The sequence below is a fragment of the Leptonychotes weddellii genome, chromosome 1 (assembly GCF_054177405.1).
Source record: "Leptonychotes weddellii isolate Sample4059 chromosome 1, ASM5417740v2, whole genome shotgun sequence".
NCBI classification, from domain to species: domain Eukaryota; kingdom Metazoa; phylum Chordata; class Mammalia; order Carnivora; family Phocidae; genus Leptonychotes; species Leptonychotes weddellii.
In genome coordinates, this window is record NC_138369.1 from 4,745,867 (window position 1) to 4,766,914 (window position 21,048).

At 60.3% G+C, this 21,048-nt stretch overlaps 1 protein-coding gene across 1 annotated transcript in view; it reads left to right on the forward strand.

Annotated features, from left to right (window-relative positions):
- The window catches only part of FBN3 (fibrillin 3), a 54,428-nt gene extending 33,386 nt beyond the window's left edge, over positions 1 to 21,042 (forward strand). The window contains exons 40-63 of the mRNA XM_081810817.1: positions 1,314 to 1,385; positions 3,485 to 3,610; positions 3,886 to 4,011; positions 4,342 to 4,467; positions 4,853 to 4,969; positions 6,461 to 6,589; positions 7,111 to 7,230; positions 7,965 to 8,090; positions 8,930 to 9,082; positions 9,235 to 9,300; positions 9,503 to 9,628; positions 9,987 to 10,106; positions 10,230 to 10,352; positions 11,073 to 11,207; positions 11,359 to 11,484; positions 12,124 to 12,330; positions 13,251 to 13,376; positions 13,868 to 13,990; positions 14,170 to 14,286; positions 16,655 to 16,783; positions 16,873 to 16,992; positions 18,367 to 18,601; positions 19,167 to 19,317; positions 20,103 to 21,042. Coding sequence (XP_081666943.1) covers positions 1,314 to 1,385; positions 3,485 to 3,610; positions 3,886 to 4,011; positions 4,342 to 4,467; positions 4,853 to 4,969; positions 6,461 to 6,589; positions 7,111 to 7,230; positions 7,965 to 8,090; positions 8,930 to 9,082; positions 9,235 to 9,300; positions 9,503 to 9,628; positions 9,987 to 10,106; positions 10,230 to 10,352; positions 11,073 to 11,207; positions 11,359 to 11,484; positions 12,124 to 12,330; positions 13,251 to 13,376; positions 13,868 to 13,990; positions 14,170 to 14,286; positions 16,655 to 16,783; positions 16,873 to 16,992; positions 18,367 to 18,601; positions 19,167 to 19,317; positions 20,103 to 20,441 — 3,338 coding nt within the window. The 3' untranslated portion in view covers positions 20,442 to 21,042. The remainder of the gene's footprint in view (positions 1 to 1,313; positions 1,386 to 3,484; positions 3,611 to 3,885; positions 4,012 to 4,341; positions 4,468 to 4,852; positions 4,970 to 6,460; positions 6,590 to 7,110; positions 7,231 to 7,964; positions 8,091 to 8,929; positions 9,083 to 9,234; positions 9,301 to 9,502; positions 9,629 to 9,986; positions 10,107 to 10,229; positions 10,353 to 11,072; positions 11,208 to 11,358; positions 11,485 to 12,123; positions 12,331 to 13,250; positions 13,377 to 13,867; positions 13,991 to 14,169; positions 14,287 to 16,654; positions 16,784 to 16,872; positions 16,993 to 18,366; positions 18,602 to 19,166; positions 19,318 to 20,102) is intronic.
- Positions 21,043 to 21,048: the final 6 nt, after the last annotated feature.

Below are 21,048 nucleotides of genomic sequence, written 5' to 3' on the forward strand. Positions count from 1 at the left end.
TTCTTTTTTTTAAAGATTTTATTTATTTATTTGAGAGAGAGAGAATGAGAGACAGAGAACATGAGAGGGAGGAGGGTCAGAGGGAGAAGCAGACTCCCTGCCGAGCTGGGAGCCCGATGCGGGACTCGATCCCGGGACTCCAGGATCATGACCTGAGCCGAAGGCAGTCGCTTAACCGACTGAGCCACCCAGGCGCCCCTCTCCTTTTCTTATAAGGACACCAGGCATTGCATTCAGGGCCCACCCTCATCCAGGATGACCTCATCTTATCTTGATTCCACCTGCAAAGACCCTATTTCCCCAAACGGTCACACTCGGAGGTTCTGGGTGGACACGACCTTGGGGGGCGGTGAGTGTCCATCCAGTGCAAGGTGATGGAGACGGGGTGGTTACTGGGCACTTCCGGGAGACAGATGCTGTTCCTAGGGTTCCGGGTTCTAGGAAACAAGATGGGGCAGACCCAAGCTTGTGCAGGCTGGGAGGAAGCTGCAGACCGCCAACTCTGGCCGGGAGAGTGTTGAGACAGATCAAATGTCATCCCTCAGGTCAGATGCTGGGACTTAGGTACCGGCCTGGACCTCGTGCACCTGAAACTGAGGTGCAGGTAGACTCTGATGAGGCAGGAGTCCACGCCAGCCAAGGGTCCATTCTCATCACGATGCAGACAGAAGAGCGAGTGAGGGCCAGGGCAGGCCCCTGGGGAAAGATGGCAAGGGGGCACTGCCCTGCCCCGGTGGGGGTGTGGGGGGGAGCCCAAAGGTGGTGTCTGGTGCGGGTCAGTGGGGAGCCCCAGGGAGCCACCCGTGGGCGGCCCTGAGTCCTCGAGGCTGAAGTGGGCTTTGCTAGGGAACAGCAAAGGGACCAGCATGTGCGAAGTGGTGGCATGGAGAGCAGGGCATTTCCGGACATGTAATGACATCAGGGTGATGGGAGGGCAGGAGTTACTGCTGGAGACGTAGGGCCCGGGGGTGAAGGTCTTGAGGTCCAAACTGAAGAGTCTACCTATTCTGGGGAGGGCAGTGGGGCGCGGGTGGTGGCACTCATGCGGGGAAGAGATGAGCCAGGTCGCATCTCTGCGTCTCTGTGTTGGAAGATCACGCTGCACAGGTGGGTGGTTGCCTGTCGCCCTTCCCCTGCTGCTCAAAGCGGGCATGGGAGGGTGGGGGGGAGAGGGACTAGTTATCGGGAGGCCAGATGTGGGCTGCGCTGCAAGGGTTGGAGGAGGCAGTGGGTGGGGGATCAGGAAGAGGAGGAGGTGTCCTCCCCAGGAGCCTGCAGCCCCAGCACCCTCTGCCCTGTTCTCCTTTGCCCAGTGGACTACCAGATCCTGTGCGGACACCAGGCCCCTGGCTTCGTCATTGACATCCACACAGGGAAGCCCCTCGGTGAGTGACCTTGTGCCCCCGCCCGTAGCCCCAGGTTCCTCTGTCCCCAGACCCCTGACCTCTCCCTTCCATGCACCCCCACCCCATGCTCCCGCACTTCCAACTCCCCAGACCAGGCCAGGAGTCCTGCCACCAAACACTGCCCTTCATTTAAAAAAAAAGTATTTTTATGAAGTTGTTATTCATTTTTTAAAATTCTGATAAAACACACATAACATGAAATTTACCATCTTAGCCATTGTTAAGCGCACAGCTCAGCGGCATGAAGCACACTCACTCGGTCCTGCAGCCACCCCCACCCTCCGTCTCCAGAACTTTCCATCTCCCCACACGGAGACTCTGTCCCCATGAAGCACAGACTCCCCACCCCCTGCCCAGCCCCGGCTCCCACCCTCTCCTCTCTGTCTCTGTGGACGGGACTCCTCTAGGGACCTCCTGGGACTGGGGTCCTGCGGGATGGGTCCTTCTGGGTCTGGCTCTTCTCACTGGGCATGACGATTCCGAGGTTCATCCAAGATGCAGCAGGGGTCAGAACACTTCCGTTCTAAGCTACACAAGGTTCTGTACAACCTAACCCCTGCATGCCACATTTCAGCTGCGTCGCGTTGAATTGATGACCCCATCTCCAGCTGTCCTCCTTATTTGAAGCAATCAGAATGTGGCAGACGCGGTGACCGTGTCAAACCAAAGTCCCCTTTACACTCCCACGATTCCCATGCCGCATGCCCGGGGATTTCTAGATCCTTCTTCATGCATTTCAGTATACATAGAGGTCCCCACTGAAAATGTGTGGCAATGTTTTCCGGGGAGTTGGAGATTTTATAATTCTAGAATTCCCTACATAGTGGTCGGCAACTCACCTTTTTTGCAGCCGGCCACGAGTTGTGGAGCCCTGGGCAGGTTCCTGCATGCAGTGCCACTCCTCTTGACCGGCTTCGTGGCATTCCACGGGTGGACCCATGCTGCGTCATGAGCCCGTCCCCCCTGGGTGGGCACTGGGTTCCCTTTCTGTACAGTTGAGCCTTGAGCAGCGTGAGGGTTAGGGGCACCAAACCCCGTGCAGCCAAAACTCCTCATATAACTCTTGACTCCCCCCAAACTTTTTTTTTTTAATATTTTATTTATTTGACAGAGAGAGAGATAGCGAGAGCAGGAACACAAGCAGGGGGAGTGGGAGAGGGAGAAGCAGGCTTCCCGCTGAGCAGGGAGCCCGATGTGGGACTCGATCCCAGGACCCTGGGATCATGACCTGAGCCAAAGGCAGACGCTTAACGACTGAGCCACCCAGGCGCCCCCCCCCAAACTTAACTAATAGTCTACTGGCGACCAGAAGCCTTACTGATGGGGTAAACAGTAGATTAACACCATTTTGCACATTACATGTATAATATATTGCATTCTTACAATACAGTAAGCTAGAGTCAAGAAACCGTTATTAAGAAAATCATAAGGAAAGTACCCTTAAGGAAAGGACTGTATTTCTATAAAAAAATAAACACTCATGCCTCAGGGGCCCCTTGCGGTTTGAACCTGTGCTGTTTAAGCGACAACTGTATACATAACAGCTTCCCCGGGATCTAACTCACACACCACACACTTGGCCCAGCTCAAGTACAATTCCGTGGTTCCCCGGGTCTTCACGGAGTGGTGCACCCACCACGACCTAAGTTAGGACTTCTTCGTCCCGCAAAAAGAAACCCGGTCCCCGTGAACGGTCACTCCCCGTTCTGTCCTCCCCCAGCCCCTGGCGACCGCGGTTCTCCTCTCTGTTCCTGGGGATTCGCTCTTCTGGGCGTTTCACGTCACTGGGATTGTACGCTCTGTGTTCTCGCATCTGGCTTACCTCACCGAGCAGCTTGCCCGTGTTGTGACCCCAGGAGGCAGAGGCGGCCTCGCTGGGCCGCGGCCAGTGGGTTTTCCGTCGAGAGACGTGCGCTCCCCCAGCTCTTGGTCCCGCATCCTGATCTCTCTGTGGTGTCAGAAAGATTTTGGCCACCGCAGAGCTGCTCCCCTGTGGCTGGACCGCGGGGCCCCTTGGCTCAGGGCCCCCAGCTGCTGCCTGGGGCTGGGATGGCCCTGACGGCTGACGCCCTCCCCAGACATCGACGAGTGTGGGGAGATCCCCGCCATCTGCACCAGTGGGATCTGCATCAACCAGATCGGGAGCTTCCGGTGCGAGTGCCCCACGGGCTTCCGCTACAATGGCGGGCTGCTGGTCTGCGAAGGTGCCACCTGCCCGGCCTCCCCAGCCCTGGGTGGGAGGCTGCTCCCCCACCCCATGCGCTCTGGGCGTGTCATTTAAGCTCCATCAGCCTCGGGTTCCCTTTCTGTACAATGGGGCTAATGCCTGTCCAGGGGCCTCCAGCCCACATCACCGCTGCCCTCGGGTTCCGGCTACTCCCGGAGAGATTCCCCGCTCGGAAGCCTGGGGCAGGCTGTGGGGTGGACTCCGGCGGGGAGGCCTCCTCCTGCACTCCCGCCCGTCGGCTGTGTTCCGCAGACACGAACGAGTGTGCCAGTGGGGAGAGGCCCTGCCAGCGGAATGCCGACTGCGTCAATGTCCCCGGCAGCTACCGCTGCACATGCGCCCGAGGGTACAGGCTGTCGCCCGGCGGGGCCTGCGTGGGTGAGCGGGGGGCCCCAGCAGGGCGCAGGGTGGGGGCTGAGGGTGTGGGGTATGGGACAAAGCTAGGCTCCGTCCCCTGTGACTTGAGTCGGGCATGGCTCTGTCTGGGCTGTGCCATGCATGGGGTGGTGGGGATACGGAGCACCTGTTAATGGGGTGGGGGGTGGAGGGGCGGAACGGGAGCATGGTGCTGGCAGCAGCTTGAATGCGGGGCCTCCAGGCAGGTCCTGGCTCCCCCTTCACAGTGCATGAGGGCTCAGCAAACACTGTGTGTGTGCGTGTGTGTGGAGGTGGGGTCCTGGGGACGCCACACTGCCGGCCCTCCCCCAGGACGGAACGAGTGTCGGGAGATCCCAAGCGTCTGTAGTCATGGCGACTGCGTGGACACAGAGGGCAGCTACACATGCCTTTGTCACCGTGGCTTCCGCGCCTCGGCGGACCAGACCCTGTGCTTGGGTGAGAGTCCCTTCCCGCTTCCTCCTGGAGAGCCAGGCTGCCAAGCGAGGCTGGGGTGGCGGCCCCAAGTCTGCACCTCCCCTGGGGTGAGGACAGTGCTTTCAACCACGTGGTCCACAGACAGACCCAGCTTTGAGTCCCGGCACTTAAGACCTTGGGTAAATGACTTACTGAACTCCTTGGGCCTCAGTTTGCAAAATGGGAGTGATAAATTGTTCCAGGCGCACTTTTCAGCCATCACCCCCCAGGTGGCCCTGCCCATCCACCTGGACAGGGCTGGGTGCAGGGGAGGTGGGCTGGGTCCGGCCAGGCCCTCCCGCTCCCTCCCTGCGCTGCCCGATGCCCTGGGTGACCCGGATGGGGCTTGGGGGCTTTGCTCTGGCAGACGTCGACGAGTGTGACCAGCAGCCGTGTGGAAATGGGACCTGTAAGAACATTGTCGGCTCCTACAACTGCCTCTGCTTCCCCGGCTTCGTGGCAGCACCCAGTGGAGATTGCGTGGGTGAGCCACCTGGGATGGCGGGCAGGCCTCATTGCTCCCCCTGCCGAAAAGTGGGTCCTTGGCTTCAGGGTCCCCATCTGAAATAAAGGCTCTGGCCCCAGGGATCCCTTCAGAAAAACAACCCTCAGCGGTTGGTGTTCCTTCTAAAAATGAGTCAACCACAAAATTTCCCACACCTCTTCAATCGTCAGGTCCCGGGGCGGGGGGGGTCTCTTGCTAGAGTTTATGCTCAGCTTGATGGCGGCAGGTACAGGGAGGACAGCGAAGACCTGGGTGATGCTTACAGTTGAGTGCAGTGGTTAAAAGCATGCATTCCAAAGTCAGGCAGCATGAATCTAACCCCAGCTTTGCCACCTGCCTGCTGTGTGACCCCAGATAAGTCATCTACCTCTCTGGGCCTCAGTTTCCTCCTCTGCAAAAAAGGAGATTAATTGTAGTACCTACCTATATTAATCGTAGACCAAATAGACTGTAATTACAAGGAATATTACCAGAGATGAAGAGAGACCTCATATATTCAGGGGGCAATTCTCTGAGAAGACATAATCATAAATTCATATGCATCTAACAATAGAGCTTCAAAACATATGAAGTAAAAATGGACAGAACTGAAAAAGAAATAAGCCCACAGTTATAGCTGTAGACTTCAACACTCCTCCCTCAGGAAGAGAGGGGACAAGGAGAAAATCAGTAAGGCTAGGGAAGACCTGAACAACACTGTCAATCACCTAGACCTGGTCAGTATTTATAGAACATTCCAGAACATACATCCTTCTCAGGTGCACAAGGACATTTACCAGGAAAGCCCATATTCTGGGCCATAAAACAAACCTTAACAAACTTAAAAGAATTGGGATGCCTGGGTGGCTCAGTTGGTGAAGCGTCAGACTCTTGGTTTCAGCTCAGGTCATGATCTCAGAGTTTTGAGATCGAGCCCACGTCAGTCTCCCTGCTCAGCAGGGAGTCTGCTTCTCTCCCTCTGCGCCCCCCCCCAAGCTCGTGTTTTCCCTCTCTCTCTCTCAAAATAAATAAATAAATCTTTAAAAAGAGAAACAAATTGAAAAGAATTGAAGTCATACAAAGTAGGTTCTCAGAATGTACGGGAATTAAAGTAGAAATCAGTCACAGAAAGGCATCCAGAAAAATCCCCAAATATTTGGAAACTAAACAACATTCTGCTAAAGAATCCTGAAATCAAGGAAGAAAGCATAAGGGAAATCAGAAAATATTTTGAATTAAGTGAAATTGGAAACAAAATGTGTGGGGTTTGCCTAATGGAGTACCCAGAGGCAAATTCATAGCATTAAGTGCTACAATATTGGTGTCGGCCTCATCAGAGAGTGGGAGGTTAATATACAGAGCCTAGCACATGAGTACATGATAAACTAAAGTCACCACGCCCAACTTAACTTCTGTTGCGGACGGAAGTGCAAGGGAGGCTCAGAGCCCCCGGACTGTGGGTGACCCCTGCTGCCCATACCCCTTCTGCAGACGTGGATGAGTGCACCACTCTGGTGGGGCAGGTGTGCCAATTTGGCCAGTGCCTTAACACAGCTGGCTCCTTCCACTGCATCTGCCAGGATGGCTTCGAGCTCACAGCCGACGGGAAGGACTGTGTGGGTGAGTCCCGCCTGGGGGTGGGGAAGCCATCTCTGCCAGCCCCCTGCTCCCAGCTTACCTGCGGTTGGTACTTCCAAGCGATCACGGTTCCATTTCATAATCATGCATTTATCTTAAGGTATAAAAAGAAAAAACTAGCGCATCCCACCTGTGTTTTCACGGGATTTGTGGTTTAGGGTAAGGCTGTCTTAAAAACCTAAGTTTTCTGAAGTAAAGAATAATCAAGGTGCTAGATGGATGCCACAGAATCCTGAAGGGGGTCTGTGTGTGGCTTAAGATTAGGAACCTTGCTCCTTCTTCCCCTGGACGCCCTGTGGCTTCACCCATAACCCCCACTTGAGGACCCAGAGGATCTTTCCCCAGCCGTCCCTGTTTTCCTGAGTCTCAGCCCTTCCCCTGGATCTAGGAGAACTTGTCCTGGGGCCCTTGGCCATCATGCAGTGACCATACGTGCTGGTCCCAGTCCCAAGCGAGCCCCTGTCACAGGCTGCTGCTGGGACCCCTCCTCTTCCTCTCCACAGACACCAACGAGTGTTTCAGCTTCACGGGAACCTGCCTGCCAGGCACTTGCCAGAACCTTGAGGGCTCCTTCCGCTGCGTCTGTCCCCCTGGCTTCCAGGTGCAGAATGACCGCTGTGTTGGTGAGTGTCCAGCCCCACCTCCTGCTCTGGGGCCAAGGAGGCATCTCCGGGCCTCTGTTTCCCCAACTGTAAAATGGGAATGCCACCTGGGATGTACTTAGCACAGCACCCAACACAGCTCCATACACAATTACTGGTACTAGGATCATTTTGGCTGCTTGGCCCAGGTTCTCTGTCTGGGGCCCACAGGCTTCCTCATGAGTCCTATGAAACAGGCATGGTCGTGGGGTCATCCCTTACTCGATGAGTGACGGTCAAGGTCAAGGACCAGTCTGGCCTGAGCTCCACTGGTGTAATTGCCCAACTGGGTGACTTTGTACCGCGTTGGCTAATCTGGACCGGTCTGGCCTCAGCAGATGGGCTAGCCTGGTACAGGGTGGGCTAACCTGGATCGGGCTACCCTAGCAGTTACCCTGAGCTAACTTTCTCCAGTGTAAGCTAAGTTTATCCAGTCTTGGGTAGCTTTGTACAAAGTTAGTCTCTAAAGACGAACTTTTCCTGACCATGACCCCTATCTTGGAGATACCTTCTAGGAGAGACCCCCACCCCCACCCGGCACAGCCCACCTGGTGCTCCAGCTCATGCTGAGTCCTGAGGGCCCCTGCCCTGCATCGGTCCCTGGACCCGCCCGGGCTGGGCCCCCACTCTGTCTGCCCCTCCTGGCAGCCGAGGCTGTCCCACTCTGGCGGAGGTCCTGCCTGCCCCCCACCCAGCTCGTGTCCCTACCCCTCCAGACACCGACGAGTGCTCGGAGGAGCCCAACCTCTGCCTCTTTGGCACCTGTACCAACAGCCCTGGGAGCTTCCAGTGCCTCTGCCCGCCTGGTTTCGTCCTCTCCGACAACGGGCACCGTTGCTTTGGTGAGTCTGTGGCCCAAAAGGCATACAGGGTTTAGAGGAGAGGTGGAAGGGAGGGAGAGAAGAGTTGGGTCCCCCAGCAAAGGGGGCTGGCTGCTGCCGTTTCCTGTGTGGATCTCCAGGAGCGCCGCCTGGGCAGAGGTGTTCCCTGCCTGAGTGGGGTTATTCGAGTCCAGACAACATGTTGGCCAGACAAGTCACTTCTGCGAAGGGCTATCCCAGTCCAGTCTGGGCTGACCCGCTCTCCTGGGCTTTGGTCGTCCTGTAGTGGCTTCAGGTGCCCTACCTGGGTTGGCTTCATCTCAGCTAGGCTAGCCTTGTCCAGTGTGGGCTAGCCTCCACCAATCCGAGCCAGCCTCTTCTCTCCCAGGTTAGAGGCAACAACGGCCTGGGCTGGGCAACTCAACCAGTGTTGGTCGTTCAGGTCCCAGCCTGCCCTGGAGGACTTCTCGGGCTGATGGGAGTCCAGGGCTGAGGACTGAGGGGCTCCACGACAAGGATTTGGGGTCTGAAGTCCCATGTCCTCTGGCTCTGGCTCTGCAGGAAGGGGCTTCTGAGCCAAGAATAGTGTGGCTGAGTTTGCTGTCCCTGGCAAGGGGGCACCCCCACAGCTGTGGATGTGGGGTGTTCCTGGAAGGGATCCCCCGTGGTCCAGGGGCTGACTCTCATTGGCCCAGGGCGGGTCACATGTCCGTCTCAGAGCCAATCACCACGGTCAGGGGCCTGGAGGGTTCTGATTGGCCATTGGTAGGGCTGGGGCCCCTCCCGTTCTTGGGGACCCGGGATCCGAGCAGGGCACCGCTGATGACCCTTCAAATGTTTCCCTGGGGATCACCCCACAGACACGCGGCAGAGTTTCTGCTTCACCCGTTTTGAGGCCGGGAGGTGCTCTGTGCCCAAAGCTTTCAACACCACCAAGGCCCAGTGCTGCTGCAGCCAGAGGCCTGGCGAGGGCTGGGACGACCCCTGTGAGCTGTGTCCTCAGGAGGGCAGCGGTGAGCGCCCCGCCCTGTCTAGTCTCCCCTTGGGTTCTGCCTGCCTGCCTGCCTGCCTGCCTGCATCGGTTTGGTTGCCTGCACCCGCTCAGGGGGTTCCTGGGGGCTGCACCGGCCCCCGACGCTCACCCCCTTCCCCTCTTGGTGTCCAGCTGCCTTTCAGGAGCTCTGCCCCTTTGGCCACGGGGCCGTCCCAGGCCCGGATGACTCTCGGGAAGGTGAGCCCCTCGCCCACGCGCTAAGGGCCCCTCCTCCGCCGCCCACTCTGCCTGGGCTCTGCCCCTCCCCCTTCCCAAGTCTCAGACTCCCTCGTCGACCAGTGGGTGGCCCTGGACCGCACGGGCCCCGGCGGGAAGGAAGAGCGCCTGAGTGTGGCTGGGGCGTGACAGGCGCCGTGCCGGCCACCCCTGCCGCCCACAGACGTGAACGAGTGTGCGGAGAGCCCCGGCGTCTGCACCAACGGCCTGTGCGTCAACACCGACGGCTCATTCCGCTGCGAGTGTCCCTTTGGCTACAGCCTGGACTTCACAGGCATCCGCTGTGTGGGTGCGTGACCAGCCCATGTCCCCTGGAAGGAAGGAGTGGGGTGGGCAGAGCAGGTGCCACCCGAGGCAGGATCCTGTCCCTCGGCCGCTGTCACTCTCCCCACCCGCTCAACCCTTCTCCGCGTGGTTCACTCACTCACTCACTCACTCACTCACTCACTCACTCACTCACGCACTCAGGCCATCCGTTCACTCAGGCCGACACCCTGCGCCTGCCTGCCCTGCGTCCGGCCCAGAGGGGCCCCGGGCCTGGCCCTGTGTCGCTGCGGCGGTCGGTGGGGGGCGGACAGGACACTCTCGAAACGTCGAGGACAGGAGGCCCCCTGCAGGCCCTGACTGCCCCCTTCCCCCGCCCCCAGACACGGACGAGTGCTCCGTCGGGCACCCCTGCGGCCGAGGCACCTGCACCAACGTCATCGGAGGCTTCGAATGCGCCTGCGCCGACGGCTTCGAGCCTGGCCCCACGATGACCTGCGAGGGTAGACCCTGCCGGCCAGGAGCTGGGCTGCGGGGTGGGGGGCGCCCGGGGGCCGGCCTGGGGGCGGGGGCGTGGAGCCCGCAGGCCGACCCTGCCCAGCAGGCACCTGCTCTGGCCTCCGCAGACGTGGACGAGTGCTCCCTGAACCCCCTGCTCTGCGCCTTCCGCTGCCGCAACACCGAGGGCTCCTACGTGTGCACCTGCCCGGCCGGCTACGCCCTGCGGGAGGACGGCGCCATGTGCCGAGGTAGGACGGGCAGCGCTGGGGCGCGCTGGGCCGGGCCGGGCTCCCCGGGTCCTCCACGCCGTGGTCCTGGAGAAGACAGGTTGGTGAGAGCCTGGGCCGCCCGAGGCTGAGCAGAGCCCCGAGGCGCGTGGGGGGCAGCGGGCGCTCTGCTGTGAGTGGCCCTCTGTCGTCGGGAAAATGGGGTCCCGAGGCTCACAGGTCACTGGCTCTGGTGGCCTCTCCAGAGCTGAGCAGGACAGTGAGGACAGCAGCTGTGCCCCCCAGGGTAGGTGTGGCAATGTCTGGAGACAGTTTCTGTTGTCACAGTCGGGTGTGGGGGGTAGGACAGGCATCGAGTGGCCGGGGACGCTGCTCAATAGACCGCAGAGCTCAGAACGGCTGTCCACCACAAGGGGTTCTCCGGGCCCCAGTGTCCTTCGTGTCAGAGCCGAGCAGCTCTGGGCTGGGATTTGGGGCCTCCAGGGCTCCTTCAGTGCTCCGGGGACCATGGTGAAGGCCAGAGAGATTCACAGACCCTGATGTGGGCAGGGCATGCGGACGTGGGGGTGCTCCTGGAGCCCTCGGCTTCTCCAGGGGCCTGGGCACGTGGTAGTGCTGTGCCGACCTCACTCTGGCCCTGGCTGGGGCCCCCAGAGAGAGGTGGGATCCAGGCCCCCACAGCCTGGGGCCAGGCCACGGGGCGCCTGACCTTGGCCGCCCTCTCTCCCTGGTTACCCGCAGATGTGGACGAGTGTGCGGACGGTCAACAGGACTGCCACGAGCGGGGCATGCTGTGTAAGAACCTCATCGGCACCTTCGCCTGCGTCTGCCCCCCAGGCCTGCGGCCTCAGCCCAGCTCCGGGGAGGGCTGCACAGGTATGGGGGTGCTTTGGGGGTGCGGGGACACCCCCGGGGGAGAGAAGTCAAAGCAAGAGAATGCAGCGGGAGGGGACGCTCCAGGGCGAGGGGAGGCTGGCCTGGGGGGCTCTGGCCTCCCCGGCGGCCTGCCTCATCCCTCCCACCGCAGATGAGGATGAATGTCGTGCCCAGCCCAGCCTGTGTACCAACGGCCACTGTATCAACACCGCGGGCAGCTTCCAGTGTGACTGCGACAAGGGTTTCCGGCTCAGCCCCGCCGGCACCGAGTGTCATGGTGAGTGTGGCCGGGCACGGTGGGCACAGCCACCCCCACGTGGCGCTGCCGCCTGGGAGCGCCCCAAGCCAGCGCCCCCGACAGGGTCACCCCAGAGCCAGCTCAGCCCCTTGCCTCCCGAGCCCCGTCTTGGCGATGCCCCAGCGCCGGGCTGGGGACGCAGGCCAGCCCCCTGGAGTCACCGACAGCCCCCTCTTCCTCACCCACTCCAGTCTCCAGCCTGTCCCCTCCACGTCCGGTCCCTGGATGTCATCCATCTGCTCGGTCCCCACTGTGTGTCCAGCATACCTCCACGTGTCTCCTCCCCAGTGTTCCCTGGCCTCCACGCTGCCCTTGACCGTGCATGGTCTCTGCGGCCGGGAGATGCTGCCCTTTGCCCTCAGGAAGCCGCCCAGCTCTGCAGCCACAGGGCATCTCTCTGACCCTTTGGGTTTGCGGCGGTCCCAGCCCCCGCCCACAGAGGGCATCTAACAGAGCCAGGGGACGGTGGTCGGGAGGGTTTCACCCCGTGCCCACGCATAGCGTGTCAGAGACATCCGGGAGCCCTTGGTAGATTCTCGGGGCCGCCGGATGCCCCGGGGAAGGGGACCCCCCGACAGCCCGTTTATCCCGCCCACCGCCCCCGCCCGCTCCCCACAGACGTCCGGCAGGGGCCCTGCTTCTCCGAGGTGCTGCAGGCCGTGTGCCAGGCTCAGTCGAGCAGCGGTGAGGCCGTCACGAGGGCCCAGTGCTGCTGTGGGGGCGGCCGGGGCTGGGGGCCCCGCTGTGTGCTCTGTCCCCTGCCTGGCACCTCTGCCCACAGGACCCTGTGCCCCCACGGCCCGGGCTACACCGCTGAAGGCCAAGGTGGGTGGCGAGTTTGTTCATGGTCGTGTCTGTGGCCCGGAGGGTGCTAGGGCGTGCGAGCCAGTGGGAACCGGGGCCCATTCGTTGCTGTGTGTGTGCGTGAACTGGGGTGACGGGGTGAGCAGGGGTGTGAGCAGGTGTGTGAGACAATGTGTTCTTTGTTCTCTGTGGGCTCGTGGATGAGCCTGCGGAAGCGTGTGAGCTGGTGTGCCTTCCCTTTGTGAGCAAGCTCGGTCATGAGGGTGTTTCCGTGTGTTCTTGAGTGTGTGAGCGTGTTAGTGAGCATGCGTGTGTGCCGGTGAGGGGAGGAGCTGGTGTGTGTTTCGTGCACGCTGGCTGCAGGAGGAGGACGTACCAAAAGGTGGCTGAGAGGGACTGAGCCCATCCGTGCGTTTTGGAGTCTAGCAAGGGTCTGTGAGGGTGGGTGCGTGTGTGAGTGAGTGTGAGTGTTTCTCTGCACGAGTCTGTCTCCTCCGGCGTGTCAGTGAGGGTGACACAGGTCATCCCTAGGGAGCAGCTGTGACACCGAGGGCTGAGGAGGAAGTGCCTTTGCAAGGGTGTGTCTGGGGGGGGGACCGAGGAATCCCTGAGTGTGTGTCGCTGTGATTCTGCAGGAGCGTCAGCGTGTGACTGGTGTGCAGTGCATGTGTAATCTCTGTGCTTCCACGTTTGTGTGGGTGCCCTGGTGAGGCTGTGGGGAGGGTGTGTCCCCCCGCTGCCAGGTGTCCTCAGTGTGTGGTGGAAGGAGCTCCGTTAGTGTTTCCTGCTGGCAGAGGTATGACTCACAGTCAAAGGGTGGGCTCTCCAGGGTCAGTAGAGGCTGGCCTTGCCCCAGGGGGAGGGCTGGTGGACACAAGGGTGGAGGTGTGCCCCAGTGCCCCAAGGCGGCCAGCGCAGCTGAGCCCTGCGTGTCCCCCCAGATGTGGACGAGTGCCACATGCTTGCTCACCTGTGCCCCCATGGTGAGTGCATCAACAGCCTTGGCTCCTTCCACTGTCGCTGCCAGTTTGGGTATACGTCAGATGCTGCTGCCACAGCCTGTCTGGGTGAGCCTGCCCACCCCCGTCCCCTGGCCCCGCCCCTTTGCACAGCACCAGAGCATCCCTGGTCCTGCCCCCTGCCCCAGCCCCATCTGGGCCACTTCCCTCCTGGTATTTTGTGCATCCTGAGATTTTCAGTTACACCGTGTAGCAGATGTTCACCTAAGTCAGGGATCAGCAAACTCCAGCTCAGGGGACCAGTCCGGCCCTCCACTTGTTTTTGTTAATAAAGTTTTATTGGCACACAGCCATGCCTATTTGTTTCCCTTCCCGCTATGGCTGCTCTCCCACGCCACAAAGGCAGAGTTGAGTAGTTGGAACTGAAACCACGTGGCCCGCAGAGCCAAACATGTTTATTCTCTGGCTTTTTATGGAAAACGGGCCAATTCCTTGTGTAAGCCCATAGAGTCTGCTTGGTTAGGGCCTGAGTGGAGGCCCCAGGCTCTGAGCCTCTGGGAACATCTGTCTGATCCCCCTGCATGCTGCTGACCCTCTAGATGTAGATGAGTGTGGCCAGGCCCCCACACCATGCGCCTTCCTCTGCAAAAACACTGAGGGCGGCTTCCTGTGTGCCTGCCCCCGAGGCTACCTGCTGGAGGAGGACGGCAAGACCTGCAGAGGTGAGGGCCCCCCCCCAGGCCCCGTGGGGCTCCATCCCTGGCCCCCCAGGGATGCCCCGGGCTCGTCCCCTCCACCCCACTGCGTGGCGTTGGACGCCAACCTTGGGGTCTTGCCCCTGGGAAGCCCCCAGCCCCGGGGGGGCCCTGCCCTGAGCCTGCGGGGACCATCTGTGCCGCAGACCTGGACGAGTGCTCCTCTAGGCAACACAACTGCCAGTTTTTCTGCGCCAACACCATCGGCTCCTTCACCTGCCGCTGTCCCCCCGGCTTCACGCAGCACCACCAGGCCTGCCTTGGTGAGTCCTCCCACCCCTCCCTGCAGCTGATGCGTGGCGCCGGCCTTCACTCGTTTCCCAGATACGTAGCAAGCGCCGAGTCTGTGCCAGACATCAGGGACAGAGGGTGATTGGAGCAAAGCCCGCGCTCTGTGGGTGCTCATATCCTGGTGGCAGTCTCCTTCCTCACCCTGGGGACGTGGGAGGCCCGCCCTGAAGAGTCCCTCTGACCTTGGCCCAGGAGACCCACTTTTGCCCCTGACTACTCCCTGCTGGGTCTCTCTCCTAGGGTCTCCCCAGGGTGCTCCGGAAAGCCTGGGGGCTCACAGGGTCCAGAGGGGAAGTTGGTTCAGAAGCCAAAGCTGCAGGGGCATCTGCCGCTCCCATCGCTTTTTAGTGTGAAAGAATCAGACTCCCGCTGAGGGCCAAGCCCAGCCCTGGGTGGCCCCATTCAGGCTCCCACTAACCCACTCAGCCCACACCTACTGAGACCTCCTATGTACCAGGCAGTGCTCTAGGCCAGAGGGCTGCCCACGCCAATCGCCTAGGTCAGGCCCAGCCCCCTACTTGCTTTTGTTAATAAAGTTTTATTGGCACGCAGTCACGCCCATTCATTTACATACAGTCTGTGGCTGTTTTTGAGCTACAAGAGCAGAGCCAGAGCCAAGTAGCTGCAACAAAGTCACACGTATTTTTCCTAGCTGTCCCTTTGCAGAAGCGATTTGCCTAGGCCTGTCCTAAACCCCGAGGGCGTAGCAGTGCACACAAGAGCAAGCTTGCCGTGCCGCAGATTGTCCCCACTAGCAGGGCATCCAGGCAGAAGCAGACAGTAAGTTAACACCAGCGTGTGTTGGAAGGCGACGCGTGGCGCGAAAGAAGGAAAACATAAAGCAGAGTAACGAGATCGGGAAGGCTGCAGTATTTCACGTAGGCGTCAGGAGAAGCCTCGTCAAAAGGGACATTTGTACAAAGGGCAGAAGGAGGTGCTGGAGCGAGTTGTGTGCCCATCTGGGAAGAGCCTTGTGAGCCTTGAAACAAGCTGCATTTTTCGTTCTCTGCACGGTTATTTTCTCTGTCCCCGAAGATGCGCACACCTAACGAGGGCAGCTCAGTGCGCGTACACGTGCGGGCCCTGCACACGGCCCATGCGTGCCATGCACCGGGCAAGCTCACGTGAGACTCCTCTCCCACAGATCGAGGGCTCCGGGTCATTCCTCACTCACACCCGCATAGCCTGTACTCCTTGTGGGTGGGCTTAGGCTGACTGGATCAGGGGTCGCCAATGTTTTTCTATCAAAAGTCCAACAGTACATCTTTTCAGCTTTGTGGTCCATGCGGCCTTTGTGGAGAACACTCAGCCCTGCCCTTGTAGATCAAAAACAGCCACAGACGGTGCATCATAAACGAATGGGCAAAGCCGTGTGCCAATGAAATGCATTTACAAAAAAACAGGCAGCGGGCCAGATTTGGGTCTCAGAGCCTCTGTTTGCTGATGCCTGAACTAGAAGATCAAACTTACATGACCACAGTAGGGCCCCTGACCCTTGGTTTGCTTTGCTGGATGCAAGGGAGAGAAACTGCCGTAGCGCCCGATGCTTCTCTCTGGTGGGATCCCGGCAGGAATCCCGGGCTGGTCTCTGCGGCCCCTCAAGGGACAGCTCGGACATGAGGGATGAGCCCACAAGCAGATACAGGAGCCACCCTGGCTTAGAAGCCCCATGTCCCCAGTGTCTCTTGCACCCAAGAGAGAGTCCAAGTCCCTAATGGGAAGTGTCTAGGGTCAAGAATCTTCATACTCTAGGAAGCCAAAACTAGGGTTGCCCGCCAGAAATAAACCACCAGTGTGGGCCATTACCACCATAACCAGCCGTGTCTGGGCTTGCCCTGCTGTCACAAAACACCCTAGACCGGCGTGGGGGGCGGCGTTTAAACAGTAGACACTTACTGCTCACAGTTCTAGAGCCTGGAAGTCCAAGGTCAGGGTGCCGGGACAGTCGGTTTCTGGTAAGGACTCTTACCAGCTGCCTCCTCTCTGTGGCTTACAAGGCAGAGAGAGAGAGAGCAAGGTCTTGGGTGTCTCTTCCTACAAGTCACCCCCTCCTGAGCCCACAGAGGGTAAGTCGGCCACCCCAGGTCACACAGCTTTGGAGGCAATGCCGATGAGAGTCGAATGAAGTCCTATACGTGCATGATCTTGAATGTTCGGGACAGTTCTGGGAGGTGGGGACGGTTACAGATCTCATTTCACAGAAGGAGAAACTGAGGCACAGAGCGGGACAGTGACTTGCCCGAAGCCAAACCGTTGATCGGGCGGTGGGCCCGGCACGGTGGTGCCCGACCCGAATCCCCTAACCGTTAGGCCGTCCTGCCCGTTCCCTGTCCCCTGCAGACAATGACGAGTGCTTGGCTCAGCCTGGCCCGTGTGGCACCCACGGGCGCTGTCACAACACGCCCGGCAGCTTCCGCTGTGAGTGCCACCAAGGCTTCGCCCCGGACAGCTCAGGCCGAGGCTGTGAAGGTAGAGCTGGGCTCTGGGTGGGGTCCGGGCCTGGGATGTGGTCCAGGGGGCCGCCAGGCAAGCCGTCTGGCCCTGTCCGTGTCTCGCAGACGTGGATGAGTGTGACGGGCCCCATCGCTGCCCGCATGGCTGTCAGAACGAGCTGGGGGGCTACCGCTGTGGCTGTCCCCAGGGCTTCACCCCGCACTCCCAGTGGAGCCAGTGTGTGGGTGAGTGTCCAGGGCTGGGAGGAAGCTGGGGCCCCCCATCAGAATCTGTCCAAAGCAGGCAACCAGGAACCACCCCCATCTGGGTCGTGCACCCCCCACCTCCACTGCTGGGGAGGCGCAGGGCAAGCTTGGCAAAGCTCAAGTCCACTTTTTAGGGAGTGGTGGCCTGGGGGGCTCAGCTGAGAAGGATTCTGAGTCAGTACCTGTGATCACTGGGAAAGGGTGCTGGGATTGATTAGTGATGCCTGCTCCGGGTGTGGCAATGGGGACCAGGGGCGTGCATGCTGCGTCTTTGCCATAGCCGTTGCAGAGGCCCTCAGTCTGGGGGACTAGCCTTCTGCACCCCGAACTTCTCCATCACATGCTTCTCTTTGTGCTCCAGCCCTCCTCACGGCAGCCTCATCCTTGCCACGTCTCTCTGCTCCTCCCCTACAGTCTGGCTTTCACTCTCTACCCTTGTTGGGCCTACTCTTTGGAGACCCCTCCACCTCCCCTGTTCTGGGCACCACTACCTGCTCCTCCTGGACACTCTCCTCCCTCCGCCTCTATGACGCGGCTGCCCCTGCCCTCCCACCGCCTCTCTGACACTCCTTTCTCCCTGGTTCCTCCTCCCGCCCCTGATGGTGGGTCCTCGGCTACGTTCTCCATCTTTGCCCTGCCCTGCAGCAGTTGGCCCTTGGGGACGGCACACACCTTCGGCCCCGCTGCCGGTTCCTCCTGGTCGGCCTGCCTCCCCCTCTGCACACTCACGCCCTCACTCCTCCAGCTGCAGCTTGCCCCAGACCTACCTTGCGTCAGGCCCTGGGATGCAGAAGTGGGCCAAGTAGCAGACTCCCATCCCTGCTCACCGGGGTTCTCCTCTAGTGGTGGGGACCGGGATTAATTAGGCCAGGGGTTCTCAACTGGGAATGGTTCTGCCCCCTTGGGGGCATTTTGAAGGGTCTTGGAGACCTTCTGCTCATCACAACTGGGAGGTGGATGCTCCTGGCATCTCGTGCGTGGAGGCCACGGGTACCACTCAATATCGTATGGTGCACGGGACAGCCCCCACCACAGAGAATGATCCAGTCCCCAGTGTCAGCTGTGCCAAGTACGAAACCTCATTCTAGATGGTCCCACAATTTAGGATTCCTGGGAAATTTTGAGAAATGCTTCGAGGGAGGATGACAGGGCTGGGGGAGTTGAGGAGTGTAGGGGTGGGGCAGACCTATGCCAGGGCTGATGGAGAGCCTGATGGAGGGTGACACTGAGCCAGGGCTCTGAAGGAGGAGCCGGAGTTAACTGCGTGGGGACCGGGAGTGCTGTGGGCAGGGGCTTTGGGGGTGCAAAAGCCGCCCCCCCACGTTCTCTCTCTCTTGCTGTCCCCACTCACAGACGAAAACGAGTGTGCGCTGTCCCCTGCGGCCTGTGGCAGCGCCTCCTGCCACAACATGCTGGGCGGCTTCCGCTGCGTCTGCCCCTCTGGCTTTGACTTTGACCAGGCCCTGGGGGGCTGCCAGGACCTAGATGAGTGTGCCGCCCGGGGAGGCCCCTGTAGCTACAGCTGCACCAACACCCCTGGCGGCTTCCTGTGTGGCTGTCCCCAAGGCTACTTCCGGGCCGGGCAAGGGTGAGGGGCTGGAGCGGGGCAGGCAGAGTCCCCAACCCCGTGAGAGCGCGCACACGCACACACACGTGTCCACGCACGCAGGCCATTTGCACACGTGTGCACAGAGACCTGGGCACCCACAGCACACGTGTGGGTGCACACGCGAGCTCACACCCCATTTTGGTGTGATTGCTTGCATGGTGCTCCTATATATTTGCACGTGCACAACGGTAGGTGCACACTCTCTGTGATACCCTCGAGCCTCTGCACGACTCACACCTACACCGACACGCCTGGGTACCTTATGCATCCGTATGTCTCAGTGTCCACGTGTGTGCACATAATACACACCAGCAGCCGGGGTGCCTGCAGGTTCACATCTCTGCCCGGGTGAGCTAAGGGATGCGTGCACACACGCACACGTCCTTTGTGCATGCGCACGCAAAGGCTCACCCGCACATTTACACACCAGCACCCGTCCCCACGGGCAGTGTGGCTCTGAATGGAGAGTAGGGGCTGGAGGGGGTGCGGGGGAGATCCCACCAGCCTGCCCCTGAAGACCCACCACCCCCTTGTCCTGGCCCAGGCACTGTGTCTCTGGCCTGGGCTTCAGCCCTGGACCCCAGGAGGCCCCAGACGAGGAGGAGCTGCTCTCATCCGAAGCCTGCTATGAATGCAAGATCAATGGCCTCGCCCCTCGTGACCGGCCACAGCGCAGCGCCTACGGGGGCCACCAGGTGGGGAGAAGGAAGGCAGAAGTGGGATAGGAATGCTGGGTCTGAGGGGCTTTCAGTATTGGATTTAACTAAATATGAGTGTATTACTTTGTCCTATCCCCCCTTTTTCTCCCCTTTCCTATTGTTGCCATTGTTTTCTGTAAGCTTCTCAAAGGTAGGGCCCTGTGCCTGTAAGAGTGAGTGCAGTGGTTGTCGGGGCTCCTGGGCTGGGCGCCCGTGGATCTGGGTGGAGGGGGGCTGCCCCCTTCCCCCCATTCCCCTGCACCCTCCCCGGCTTTGCCTGCAATACCCAAGACTGCCAGCAGGTGTCAGCAAGAGCACATGTCTGAGCAACACTGCCAGGTAGTGGGGGAGGGCTGAAGTCTCCAGACCGGAGGGGCAGGGAAACAGGACTAGCTTTCACATTAACACAACCACAAAGCAGCCCCCCCCAACATGTAAATGAGGCGGAACAAATAGCAGTGCCCAGAGCCAAGGAGAAGAAAGTCCTCCTGTAGGACTGGCTACGTCACCCGGTCCCGGTTAGCCTGCCATTGAGGCCACTGGCTCATTCAGGGCCCTGTCCGGCTGCCAGGACCAGGAGCGCACTCAGAGCAGTTCACATAAAGAGGGGTTTGTCATCTGCACACAGGGTGCTCTCAAAGAGCCCAGATGCAGGAAGCGTCGCAAACCCCCCCACCCCGGGAACCGGAAGGCTATTGGGCAGCTCCTCTCTTGTGGCCCCTATCCACTGCATTCCCATTCTCCCCGCCTCTGACCGGCACCTGCCTGGTCTTTGTCCACAGGTGAGCCTGGCCAGCCTTGACTCGGAGGCCCCACTGACCTTGGGCCTGAACCTCTCACGCCTGGGCGGGGCTGAGCACATTCTGGAGCTGCGGCCAGCCCTGGAGAGCCTGCGGGGACGGGTCCGCTATGTCATTGCCCGTGGCAATGGGCCAGGTTTCTTCCGCATGCATCACCTCCGGGGCCTCAGCTCCCTGCAGCTGGGGCGACGGAGGCCAGGGCCTGGAACCTACCAGCTGGAGGTGGTGAGCGTGGCAGGGCCCTGGGGCACCTGGCCGAAGGGGCAGCTGACACCAGGGGGCGGGGCCTTGCGGCTGAAGGTGCATCTGCGGCTGCTGTAACTGGAAGGAGCCCGCACCTCCTGCCTGACCTCAGGCCCCTCCCGCAGCCCTCTCTCTGGACTCCCTGCATGCGCACTGCCCCATCCTTGCCTCTTCCGGCAGGATTTGGGGGAAACTGATGTCACTCAGCTCACTGCACACCGCAGAGAGACCCTGGTGACCCTGGTGAAGCCTTGGCCTCGGGTGCGCCCCAGGGCCCCCCATTCATCCTCTTCTCCTGAACGGCAGATTCTGGAGTTGGGGGGCTACCGATCCCACCAGCAATGGGATCACTGACCAGGTGGAACCCCAAAACTCAGGAAGAGTAAAATGTGATTCTGCGACCTCAGGCGAACCCAGCCTCTGCCCAGGGGGACCCCAACATTGCGCCTTGTCTGGAGACAGCTGGAAGCCATGGCATGCACCGCCCTCCTCCACCAACCAGGGTCAAGGAGGGGCCTGTGATTCACCGTAGCTGGTCAGTCTCAGGCTTACACTGCTGCACTGCCCCAGGGCTCACCCCTGGGGCGTGGTGGGACATGGGAACGGACAGCTGGGGTGGGCCTGGGCCTTGGCCCTCCGAGCCAAAGAGCCTCTGGGGCCCCAGCCAGAGTTGGTGACACGCAGC